The 13,825-nt window shown below is 34.6% G+C and overlaps 2 protein-coding genes across 2 annotated transcripts in view; both read left to right on the top strand.

The window, feature by feature from the left end:
* The window catches only part of LOC127839273 (plancitoxin-1-like), a 284,745-nt gene that overhangs the window by 184,450 nt on the left and 86,470 nt on the right, over window positions 1-13,825 (top strand). The gene's annotated exons all lie outside the window — the stretch shown is intronic.
* On the top strand, window positions 6,572-9,542 carry LOC127839269 (angiopoietin-related protein 7-like). The gene has a single exon (XM_052367549.1). The coding sequence runs from the start codon at window positions 6,579-6,581 to the stop codon at window positions 8,133-8,135; it is 1,557 nt and encodes a 518-aa protein (XP_052223509.1). The 5' UTR covers window positions 6,572-6,578; the 3' UTR covers window positions 8,136-9,542.

The raw sequence follows: 13,825 nt of genomic DNA on the forward strand, positions 1-13,825 counted from the left end.
CCGGCCAATTTAGACTGTACCCGAGTTGTATTCCCGCCCCAAATCTGATTTCGTAAACCACGCTACATAATACAAAACAAAATTCTCTTTAAACAAGACCTGCATCGACATGCTTTTTTGAGTAATGCTTTCGACAAAGGCCACTCCATAGAATATTAACATAAATATGAACATAATTCATTTGAAAAAAAAAAAGGATAACGTACAATTAAGCGCTAGAATTGCTGGGTACGTTTGAGTATATTTTCCGTACCCGGCACTTGGTCTAAATAAGGCTAAATAAAACCCCGGACCGAAACTAGATCAGCCCGACAGGCAGCCGACGGAAGTTAAGCTTGCACTAGGTCGCTGCCGGGGGATAACTCCTGTTTGTTTGTTTGTGAAAGTGGGCATTAAAGGTGCATACCCGCTCGCCATGTTAATAGAGCATAACACGCTAAATAGGCTGTAAGTGACGCCGATCCTAATTAAAAAACCCGGGCCGAAACTAGGTTAGCCCGACAGGCAGTCGACGAGTGATCAGCGTGCACAATGTCGCTTCCGGGGAATAACTCTTGTTTTTCCGAAAGGGGCACTAAAACGGGCATACCGCTCACTGGGAAATGAAGCATACGAGAAAAGGGCTAAATAGGCTGCATGCATGGCCGTGCCCAATTAAAAGTATCAGCCGTAACCAGTTCAGCCCGAAAGGCAGTCGACGGCAGGTCAGCGTGCACTAGGTCGCTTAAGGGGGATAACTCTTGTTTGTCCGAAAGAGGCCCTTAAAGGTGCATACCCACTCACTAGCAAACTGACGCGTAATACGTTAAAAAGTTAAAAGGGAAAATAGGGTGTATGTTTGAAGCTATTAAATCAGCTGTTTAATTGGGTTTGTAATGTTGAATAGGCTACTTAATAGGCTAAATGGGATGATTGTTTCATGTTTGATTTAATATTCTAGGCTTAACTTGCTGCTAAATAGGCTTCATACTATTAGGCTAAATTGGACCAATAGTTAATTTTATTTCTTATATTAATAATATACGCTCAATAGGTTAAAATGGCTGCCTAATAGGCAAATATGAGCTTGACAGGATGAATATTTCAACCTACGTACTAAACTTGCTAAATAGGCTAAATAGGCTAAATAGGCTAACTTCACTCAATTATTGTTACAGTAATAATTGTAAATCAGTAGTTCCCTTAAAAAGTAAAGATTCTCAAGTTGCAAATTTTGCATATTTGAACACTTAAACTAATAGCTTAATGACGTATATAGTTAAAAAAAACTTTGGCAAACAACCTTTCAAGAATGCTTTTGCATAAGCAATTTAAAGTTTGCGTTGCAGAAAGGTACTAAGACACTGACAATGAAATTAACTGTAAATATCAGTTTACGTATTAAAAACTTGATAAATAACAGATCATTAAAGTATGATGTGTAAAATGCATGTCTACTTTTTAAGCAAAGACTTTATTGAAGGTACATTTTAAGGCTTTTCTAACGAAACACCAATATGTTTGTCTAATAAAGTGATTATTCATTAACGAATTTCGTAAAAAAATGGAATTATGCACAGGTAGATGATCTTTATATATATCCCATAGCAATTATCTTCAAATTGATCCATCAATTATAATCAATAGAGCAATATCACTCTAAAACAAATATATACAAATACCCTAACACAAATGAAATACCAAACAAAAACCATACCACATAAATAATGAAATAAATTAATATATGGTGAACACCATTATTGTTATCAAGAAGAAACAAATTAGCCCACTAGCAAGGTAATCATTTCTTTTTAACATAGCACTCTAAATAAATCTATACATTTTTCGTAATTGACTAGTGTTAGTAATATACAACATAGATGAGAACTGTTTGCTATTGAAAAACTATTTTTTTTCACTTTTACTTAATTCTTAAATCACAATAACGCGTGAATATACATACGAATTGATATTCTAATTCAACCATGATAATGTAACACAGTTTGCATTTTATGTTTTGTATTCAATGCGGGAAATCACGTGGTCAGATTTGAGAAAAAATGGCCGCCGATGCCTCAATTCGATGGAGATATTGAGTCTTCAAACACTTACATCTACCTTATTACTTACTTGTTTTTAATCGGATAACGCCTATCATAGGGCCAGCCGGAAGCGGTTTCAGCGAGTATCAACCGTTTTCAGCTGGTTGGTCTGAGTGTGGAGATAACTCATGGAATATTTCGCGATTTTCTGACGGTAGCTAGATGTACCTGTTTGAAGACTCAATTTCTCCATCGAATCGTGGCATCGGCGGCCATTTTTTCTCAAATCTGACCACGTGATTACCCGCATTGTATTGCAATGTTATTGTATCTATCAGTTTCAATTTTTAATGAGTGAGCACTTAGTCTAAAACTTCTCATAGCTTTTCTATGACAATCGTTATCAACACAGTCAACATAGTAATCAAATGAATAAAAAAAATTCATTTAATGTTATAACCCTATTTACTTTGCGAAGTTACTTTATCAGACCATGACTTGACGTATTGATCTCGAAGTCGCTGTTTGAGTTTTAGATAATAGTATGTTAAAATAACGTTCTCATGTTTTATATAGCAAATGCCTAAATTGTCAATAAGGTTTTAAATAGCATTTGCCCAGAATAGTTTTAAATGAGTTTTAGCGAACGTTTTGTCTGTGATGTTCTTATCGTGCATATTTCTTGTGAGTGAATTTGTAATTTTGCACCAAAATGCAATAAGCCCCCTTTTAACAGATAACAGAAAATGGGGAACCGCCTTGTTTTCAAATGACGGCTGGATTGATGAAATTATTTAATGTTAACCATCCATCAGTGACAGTATGAATATAGCAACAATAATTTAGCGAAACTACTCTTAAAGGTCATTCACACGTTGGACACGATTCATAGACATTATGTTTGTATAGTAAACTTTTTTATCCTGATTATATTTATGGATTTGCATTCGTTCTATAAATGTTTCAACATTAGGTTATCGTATATTTTGAGTTATCATAAAGCGTGTTTGATGTTCTATTTTGATCATGACATACATGATTGGAAAGATTCACTAAATTACCTGGTACTTCCTTGGATATGTTCACTGCAAAAACAAAATTAGTATCACATATGCGTTTACGAGTTCGTTACGGGTTATAAAAAAAAACACGCGATTTTGCTCTATCTACACATATTTTAAAGTCGATAACCCTGTAGGTAAAATTACAACTACTCGAAACTGTATTACCAACATGTTCAAAGACATGCAACGTTACAATTATTTGAACTCTTCTGTTTTAAGAATAACAAGAATATCTTTTACTTTTCTTGCCAGCCTATACATTTATTTATAAAAGCAACCTAAGTTATGATAAATATCAAGCTTTAATGTTCTCGCTCACTTAAGGCAGTGTATTACCGTACTTTTGTATTATCAAAACATCGGTGTTCAACACATACGAACGTTAACCATATATTTACAATCAAGGTGCCTAGAAGTGAACATCATCATCATAATCATTATCATAACCATCATCATCCTTTTCTTCTTCTTCTTCTTCTTCTTCTTCTTCTTCTTCTTCTTCATCTTCTTCTTCTTCTTCTTCTTCTTCTTCTTCTTCTTCTTCCTCTTGTTCTCCATCATCACCATCATCATCACCATCATAATCATCATCATCTTATCATTGTATTCATTGTCATCATCGTCATCATCATTATCAGCAGCAGATGCTGCATCAACGTCGTCATCAGCATCATCACCACTATCACCACCATCATGATAATAATTATTATTAATTAGTAGTAATAGTAGTATAACTGGTAGTAATAATAGAAGTAGTGGTTAAAGTAGTAGTAGTAGCATTATTATCTGAATCATCAGTCAGTCATAATCATCATCAGTCGGTCATCGTCATCACCATCACTAACCATCGTTAATCGTATGAAATAATTACTCATTAATGTTTTACTATTTTTATCATTAAACCATAAATCTTACAGAGGTTCTCCATCGATAAACGCAAGTTAGAAATTAAATTTAATCGTTGCGTTTGCAAGCTGCATATTACCACGTGTTGTCCATATTATCTGCCCATTAATCATATATTTTCAACGATTCCTGAAAATAGGTGACGCATCAGATATCCACTTAAACGGGTTTCTTTCCCGCATAGTTATACAATTATATTGTTGAATTTATCTTGAGTTTGTAATTCCATCTTTTTTCCGTATTTAATATTAGAACAGTAACTGGATTGCGATGCCTGTAATGCAAGCTTATTGATTAGTAATTAGCGTAAACTGTATATAAATTTAGTTTAAATTGTTGCCAACTCTTACTCTGTATAAACTTAGCCCCTTCATTTGAAAGTGCTTAAATTTGGCAACTACGCAAATGCGTGACATGCATGCTGCTCTTGAAAGGCGTGCCAGTCGCCAGTTGATGTCAAGGAATTTCTTAATGGTATTGGAATATTAGACAAACATAGAGAAAATAATTAGTGAATATGCACATAAGACATACATTAGTTTTCGTATCCTTGTTAACAACTGTTTGCTTTCGCCCTAACGTCTCATTTAATAACCATTTATGAAATCATATAATATGGTCAATATACGCAGTTTACTACAGCCTAAACAAAACACGATATAAGGTTCGAGTTCAACTCAGGACACGTTCTGATTGTTGCGATTCACCAAGCAGCTATTTAAATCGAGTGTTGCCAATTGTTTAAAGAGACTTGTTCACAGATTGTGGCATGGTCTGAAATTTGTCATCAAATGCTTTCAATACATGAATGTAAACATCAGAAATAAAGAGCTCCTGTAAAAAACAGGAATAAAATTAATGAAAGAAAATAACATATCTTCACATGGGCTCGAACCACTGACCCTTGGAGCAAAAAAAAACTCGCCCATCCTTGCTTTATTTTTATAAATATATTTTTATATTTGGTTATTTTATACTTTAAATAAGCAATCATTGTAAATTTATAAAATATAACGATAGCATTAGAAGTTGTTAATTATTATTCAATTATCAATCGATTCGCGTTTGTAAACTTTTATCATTTTCAGGTTTTTAAATCGTCAAAAGATACATATACTGGATAATTTTAGCATGATAAATGCTCAGTTTCATTGATACATCGCAAATAACATAAGTGCAATATAAATTTGCAAATCAAAAACAGTATTTTTCAATTGTGTTCATTTACCGATCCATGAACATGTCCCTTAAACTACCGAACGCCAGGAACTAATGATAGGAAACCTGAGTAAGTAACGATCTCTCATACATCAGAACTGGCTTGCCGTTAATCGAAAGGGATGACACTTCAAAACAACAAACAACTTGTATGCGAAAAAATATAATATAACTTTTACAAAGCAATATCATGGACGTCAGGCTATCTATTTGTATACGTAAACAATAAAGTATGGTTACTGGTTGATTACGTAAAATTCACACTTTAACAATATACAGATATTGCTTAAAGAACTATGGCTTCGTTGTTAATATCAAAATATAATTAAAACCACTTTTCTATAGTCATGAGCACATTATCAACTGAATAAACCGAACAAGCTGTAGGTGTTTTATATACCCTCCACATCAATGTAAAACGGTTATTGGCACAGAGCCAACCTTCCCAGAAAATGTCTTTATATTTTCTGAGAAAACAGACCCATAAACCAGCAAAGATATTAAAGGTGTCGTCTCGTTGCAGAGGTAGTGATTATTCATACTTCTTTGTACTCACACACCGAAATATTTGGACTCAAATCAGAAAATTATGCGTATTTAATAGGCAAATTATTGATTTGACTATGACAGTTCCGTTAAAAAACTCACAACTACAACGTTTTAAGAGCAAAACTGGGTCAACGAGAAGAATTCTTAATGTTCCAATACCTGATTAAACCTTGCTTCAATAGAACATTCATATATGTCCCAACATGTAGATTGAAACGTTCTTTGGCTCTTTAAAAACTATGTACGGCATGACAAAATTTCGAAGGCCTATTGAAAATGGTATGCCATACAAATATATTCAAGTCGATACATTAGTATCCATGCGAAACATAGTGCGTAATAATTAATCTAAAATCGTAGTATAACTTTTACTTCACTCGCAAACATGCACCGCGGACCAATGTTTTGTATAATGTTAGTTTGTTAAAACTTTGCGTAAGACAGTCTGTATATTAAACGCTGTGTAGCGATTTGAGCTTCAAACTTAATATTGCAGATGTTCTAGTCGTCTTTCCATCGATACGCTACTTTAAACATCTTCAACGCTTACCTGGAATCTAGCCGAACATGTGTATCGCAGTAATTGAAGCACATGTTCCTATTCTGTAATAGCAAATTGCTGAAACCCCGCTTCTTGAACGTTATGTTACTAAGCAACCGATTGCGCAATACATAGATAACAACACTCGTATGAGCTGAGTGTCTCGGTTTTCATTGCAAATGTTTGGCAGGTAAACGAGCGTCGGATTGTGTTTCTTGTGCTTCTGAAAAGTTAAATCCGTATCACTACTACGTCTTATGCGTATGGTGTAACACAACGATGTTCCATCTGAAACGCAAAATGTTACTGTACATGCTTTATTTAGTTTTTCTTGACTCTGTTTCTTCAAATGTTTTGAGCGAAACATCGACATCAGGAATGATTCGAAGATTGGATAAACTTGAGGACGATGTATTCAAGATTCGAAACGATATCATTGAAGACTTAAGAGATGGCTTAAGAGATGAACTGCGTGATTTACGTAAGGATCTGAAAGAAGAAAGAGATTTAATAAGAGAGGACATTTCTACGCTTTTTAACATGTTAACGAAATCTTCGGGACAGGTTGATAGACACCAAATTGAAGAAGTGTCGAAGGCGAAGCAAGGGTCATGTAATTGTGGAGCTACTTTAAGTCAATTTGAAAATGTAATTAGTGCGTTTAAGAGAGAAAAATCCGAAAACATAATGCTTCGAAAGGAATTTAACGAAATGATCAAACAACATGACGACTTTTATTTAAGATTTAACAATGCGGAAAGGAAATTACGTTCAGAAATAGACATCTTTAAAAATGAGACAAGAGCAAGCTTCAGCGCTACACAGAAACTAGTTCACGATATTCAAAAAGACAATCAATCGGAGAAAGTAATGCTTCAAAATGCATTTAACGAAATAAGAAAACAACATGACGCCTTTGATTCCAGATTAAAGAGTGCGGAAAGGAATTTACGTTCGGACATAGACAAACACAAAAATGAGACTAAAGCGGACATTACTGCGACACAGAAACTACTTCACACTATACAGAGTGACACGCGTGCTTACTGCGACGACCGGTTAATTCATTTAAATGAATCATTAAATAACCGTTCATGGCATACATTACATGAAATATCTCGAATATCATCAGATATTGCAAATCTTAAAACCTCGAACGAAAACTTGAAGAACGTTAGTGATGATATCATTCGGCGTCAAAACAAAAACCTTTATTCCTGTGACGGTGTGGCGGTGAGTGGTGAATATATAATAAATCCATATGGTATGAAGGTTTATTGTGAAGTGGACTCGACAAACAAGGGGTGGATGGTTATTCAGAGGAGAATGGACGGGTCTGTAGATTTCAGACGCAGTTGGGCCGATTACAAAAGTGGCTTCGGTAACTTGGGAGGCGAATTCTGGTTGGGAAATGAGAATATATATAAGCTGACTAAGGACAAACCTAGGGAGCTGAGGATTGATATGGAGACGTACAATGGAACAAGATATGCGCTGTATTCTGAATTCAATGTTTCATCTGAATCTGAGAAGTATCTGCTCTATGCGGCCGGATACACCGGTGACGCAGGGGACGGTTTTAATTCGTTTAACCCTGACGATAAAATATATCACACCGGTCAGTCTTTTTCAACTTTCGATGCCGATAATGACCTGTCTGACGGGTGTTGTGCATGCTGGTGGGGAGGAGGTTGGTGGTATACAGCTTGTTTCACCGTAAATCTAAACGGAAAATACTATATAAAAAAGACAGATCATCAGGCGGAAGGAATTCATTGGTACCCGATCACTGGGTTTAGAACCTCTTTGAAATTCGTGCAAATAAAAATACACTAAAACTGCACTTTTGTACATAACCTGATACAGAGATCTTTAAGTAAACAATACACTTGTCACTTGGGGTTTACCTTCGCAAATGATGGCACTTAACGTTTAATATTAAAGGTATTTACACAATTTGTACAACTTTAATTATATGTGCTGTTTAAAAAAAAACCTAAGTTGCTAATGATTAATGTATTAACATGTACGTCACATAAGCTTGACATTTGACCTATGGTGAAAAAAATCGTGCATAATAGCTAAAAAAAATCTCAATTATAACAATATCATGCTGCGTCAATTATTTTGGTCAGTAAATCTGACTAAATCACGCGATCAATTTTCAATTTCGCACAGCCAACGTCCCCTATGATCAAACACCAAAAGGGGAAAAACCAGCAACTTCGCTTAAACATAAGATTTATCAGGAATGGTCAGAACACTCCGTTGTAGCAAACTGTGAATAATTTAATGATGTATTTATGTGTTGATTTCTTGTTTTGTAATAAAACATTGAAAAACGTATTTGATGTAACAGTAACGAATAGTTCGCATAATGTTCTAGACATGCAGACGTGTAATAGTGCGAACGATAAAAGACTATATATGATAGCAGTTTTTAAAACATGCGTTAGTGTTGATGTTTGTGTTGAAAGAAGTCTAATGATAACACAGTGACAACTTTGGATCAGTTTGGCAGGTCTGAAACAAACATAACGGTAATAATTAACTTGCTACGTAGATACCTCAACTCGTGTTTATACAACGGAAATATTGAATGCCTGTCCTTACATTAATGAAAACTTCTGCCAACATTACAACATTAGACAATGTGCCTATACCTTAATGTAGCATTAATGCAATGAATTTGATACATGCTTAAAAATACTATCTGTAGACCATCCTTTCCGTGTAATAACAAATGATATCGCTTGAAATTATAACGTCAAGATGTTCCCTTCTCTTGCAAAAACCATTTAAAAATATAAAATAAGTTACAGTCGATGTATCTGTCACGAATCCTAACCAGGATATGACCACTTACCAGCTAATTGGATACGCGCTGTTAACTCGCCACTTCCTCAATCTAGAAAATAAACCACATGTCTCTCTATGTGAATGCATTAATGTTGCACTGAACATTGTCAAAGGTCTGAACTACTTAATCACTTGCCCAGTGTGCATGGGTTGTTGTCTCATAGAAGTGTATGTATATTTGTAACAAAAGCCTTATTGGTAAATCGTATGTTTTCTGTTGTTTTTCTTTAAGTGTTAATATTGCTTTGTATATAATACAACTGGTTTCCTAAGTATTATAAAATGATCTTTTTGTATTGAGTAAATGTAATTTTCTTCACGAATGATTTGTATAAAATGCGTGTTAATATGTATATGTAGACAATAAAATATTTGCGCAAAATCTGAGGGTACCTTCTACTGCTGATAACTCCTGAGCAAAACCTTTATATTGAAAGATACGCATTTGAAATAACGATTTCCTCCGATATATTATGTAGGTCCAAATGCGTCTCATAATAATAATGATAATGATAATCGCCATGCATCCCATGAGTTTACCTACTGCACACGTGTATGCTAAGCGTTGGGAATTAGTTGTGATTTTCACGAAATATCTGATACCGACATGCAACTGTTTCATGTCAAGTGTTTTAGATGAACGATAATCTCGCCACATCGCATCATATCAATAATGGTGGTGAGAGCATGTCCATTAACACCTTTTTCAAAACTCAACTTATCCCGAGCTGATAACTTCCTTTTACCGTTATTCGGTCGTCGCAGTTTTCTTATCCTTGTTTTACCCAAATTCAATTGGCGATGGAATGTGCGAAAAATGTCTCGCCATATACCCGAACGAATAAATCATTATATTTCTTTAGCAAATGTTAGAATAATTGCATACAACCTTGGCTACATAATTATCTTTCTCGAGATGAGTGAGTATATCGCAAAAGATTAACACTTTCCCTCACCATTTTGCGCATAATTGTTCAAACGATACACACATTTTCGACCTATAACAATTGCAAGTAAATATGTCGGAATCGGTGTTGTTCTCCTATCAACATGCTCGTTACGAATAACATTCATGTACTTTGTAGTGTTGTTAGTTTAATTACTCTACCCTGATAAACAAGGATAATTCACTTTTATTAGATGTACACATATAAAATTTATGTTAAAGTATTAATAAACCAATGTTAATAGTATATGTATAATGTGATATGTGTGCACTTACTTTAAACACAGTACATTTAATGTCGCAGCTTTTTGAGTCAATTATCGGTCTTTAACTATTGGGATAAGAATGAGCTATTGATAAACGCATATCTGACTATAGAATTGCTCAATCATGGACATTGGTGTGTTGATGGGAGACAAATATACGTGAAAAAGTGGTAAAACTAGCAAATGAAAATACACTGCCATTCTTAGCAAAACAGTGGCATTTAACCAAGGCGTCTTCCTTTATGAGTATTATATAAACTTAAACTTTTAGTTATCATGATTTAATATCGTTTTCGGTTTTAAATATGTTCGTTTTTAAAAAAATAATTCGACAATATTAGTTATAGCATTTTATTTCATTTGACAAGTACACATTTTATCAAAAGTACACAATATAATAATAATATATTCATAATAATATATTAAACAACAGGATTGAAGTAATACTAATTAGGTTTAAATATTACCTCGAGGAGAAAAACTGTATACTTATTATAAGTATACAGTGTTTGTCCTCGACGTAATATTTAAACATAATTTTCAGTGGGTGAAGTAAACAAGAGCTGTCAGAGGACAGCGCGCTCGACTATTCGAGTGCTTTACAGTATAACGTAAGCCATCGTGGGGAAATTGTTCATATTCAATAATTTATTAGACGATCTTTCAATTTAAGTTTTTTTTTTTTGGGGGGGGGGGGTAGGGGGGAGTAGGGGGGGTGAGAGGGGGGTGTGGTAATTTATTAGATGATGTTTAAAAAAAATTGGGGGGTGGGGGGGTAGGGGGTTGGGGGTGAAAGGGGGGTTTTATGTGAGGTGTGGTAATTTATTCGATGATGTTAAAAAAAAATTGGGGGGTGGGGGTGTAGGGGGGGGGGTGGGGGTGAGAGGGGGGTATAATGTGGGGTGTGGTAATTTATTTGACGATGTTTACAAAGTAATAATAAAATGTGATCATAAATAAAGAAGTTATGGAAATTTTAGCAAAAGGTTCAATTATCTAAGTGTAAAAGGGGCCATAATTATGTCAACATGCTTGATACAGTGGCCTGCTCTTGTTTATAGGTTGGGGTCATGTTGGTAAACAAGCATGCAACATATAAAAGCAATATGTCAAAGGATATAGGAAATATTTTGGGTAGTACGCATAGATTTATCAATAATATGCATATTCTTAGTATAAAAGGGGCAATAATTATGACAAAATGCTTGATAGAGTTGTCTACTCTTGTTTATAGGTTGGGGTCATGTTGGTAAAGAAGTATGCAAAATATGAAAGCAATATGTCAAGGGACAAAGAAAATATTTGGGGTAGTACGAAAACTTTAACATTTGCACGCAGACGCTAACGCTAACGCTAACGCCGACACCGGGGTGAGTAGGATAGCTCTACTATATATATTTCATATATAATAGTCGAGCTAAAAAAATACAACTTATTATTATTGTTTGGACTTGACATTGTAGCAGAGAATATCTGTTTTGATGGATGACAATTAAAGAGTTCATTGACATGTATCCTTACAACGGGTTATCCTTTGAGATTACAAAGAAGCTAAAGTCCAACAGTGCGATGGTATTCAAATATGTCTGAAAATCAGTAGCATTCACTGTGTTGACATTTGGAACACTGATGATACAGTAGACAGTATATTTAAACTACGTGTAACATATGCGCTATATACATGAATAACCAAACAAGATTTGAGTTCAGAACAAGATATCGGTTTCGTCTTCAAATTGTTCTTCTTTAACATTTAGATATTCAAGTAGAATTTACATATAGACAAAAATACATGAGTTATTTTTCGTCAATTGGTATTGCCTTGCGAATAGCGTGGTCTCAATATGTTGAAAACACTTCTATTAAAGCGCTACGTCGACGGATCATAATCATCGAATACTGTCTCACACCAAATTACGTCTGTGTCATACAAAGTAAAAAAACCTCGATGACAGCCATAGTTATAACGCAAACATCAAAATCTGTACATAACCGTTCAGTTTCAACATGATTTCTCTCGTCTTGTTTAAAAATTATATTTCCAATTAAAAAATCAATAAATTCGTTTTAAAACACAAATCTTTGTTAATCAGAAAAAAAATCAGACCTCATCAATAAACTGTGTGCCTCAAAAATTATATCTTCTCTTATCTATGGTGCCACACATCAAAAAAATAGCACAACAAGGTATCAAGTTGCTGATCTAAAAATAGAACAACAAGGTTCACTCAGAGATGTGTATTGATGTGTGCTCAGGCAGCTGATAAGGGTCAGTTGGAGTAACTAAGTGTGCATTCATGATTGGAATTCAAACAATTTAAGCGATGAACAGTTTTTTCTCCCTTAAGTAATTTTCTGCGAAATAAATATTACTACATTAAACTTCGAGAATATTTAACTCTAGTGTAAACAAGATTTTACTATAGCCATATAAGGAAAAATGCCCCGCCCCCTGGTGGCCATGTTTTTCAACCAACCCAAACCATTTTCAAACTCGTCCAAGATATAATTAGGATGAATCTTCTGACAAAGTTTCATGAAGATCGAACAATAAATATTGCCTCTAGAGTGTAAACAAGGTTTTACAAAAGCCATATATAGTCATACAAGGAAAAATGCTCCACTGCCTGGTGGCCATGTTTTTCAAGCAACCGGAACCATTTTTAAACATGTCCATGACCATTAAGAATATTTTTATCTTACATGTGTAATATACTTTTTAAGCGTTTTCATTGGCTTATTTTCGTTCGATTGACCAATCGCATTTTGTTATTTTGCTGAAATGACGTTTCAACGTCAAATGACGTCACGAAATGTGAACAATATTCGGGATTTATCATTATGTTTGCGTAAATATTTATCTAATTTGCTCATTTAAAAACATGTGATAAAAAATATCTGACACTCTTTGTCATATCATACCATATTTTATTAAACTCGTCCAGGAAATTCGTTAGTAAGCTCGCCAAAGACTCGCTTACTAACAAAATTCCTGAACTCGTTTAATAAACAAGGGCTGTTTGTAAAACGTGCATGCCCCCCATATGGGCTGTCAGTTGTAGTGGCAGCCATTGTGTGAATACGTTTTTGTCCCTGTGACCTTGACCTTTGACCTAGTGACCTAAAAATCAATAGGGGTCCAGTCATGATCAATGTACCTATGAAGTTTCATGATCCAAGGCCTAAGTATTCTTGAGTTATCATCAGAAAACCATTTTACTGTTTCGAGTCACTGTGACCTTAACCTTTGACCTAGTGACCTGAAAATTAATAGGGGTCATCTGCTAGTGATGATCAATGTACCTATGAAGTTTCATGATCATAGACATAAGCATTCTTGAGTTATCATCCAGAAACCATTTTACTATTTGGAGTCACTGTGACCTTGACCTTTGACCTAGTGACCTGAAAATCAATATGGGTCATCTGCCAGTCATTATCAATGTACCTATGAA

Source organism: Dreissena polymorpha, chromosome 7, assembly GCF_020536995.1.
Source record: "Dreissena polymorpha isolate Duluth1 chromosome 7, UMN_Dpol_1.0, whole genome shotgun sequence".
In the NCBI taxonomy this organism is placed as follows: Eukaryota; Metazoa; Mollusca; class Bivalvia; order Myida; family Dreissenidae; genus Dreissena; species Dreissena polymorpha.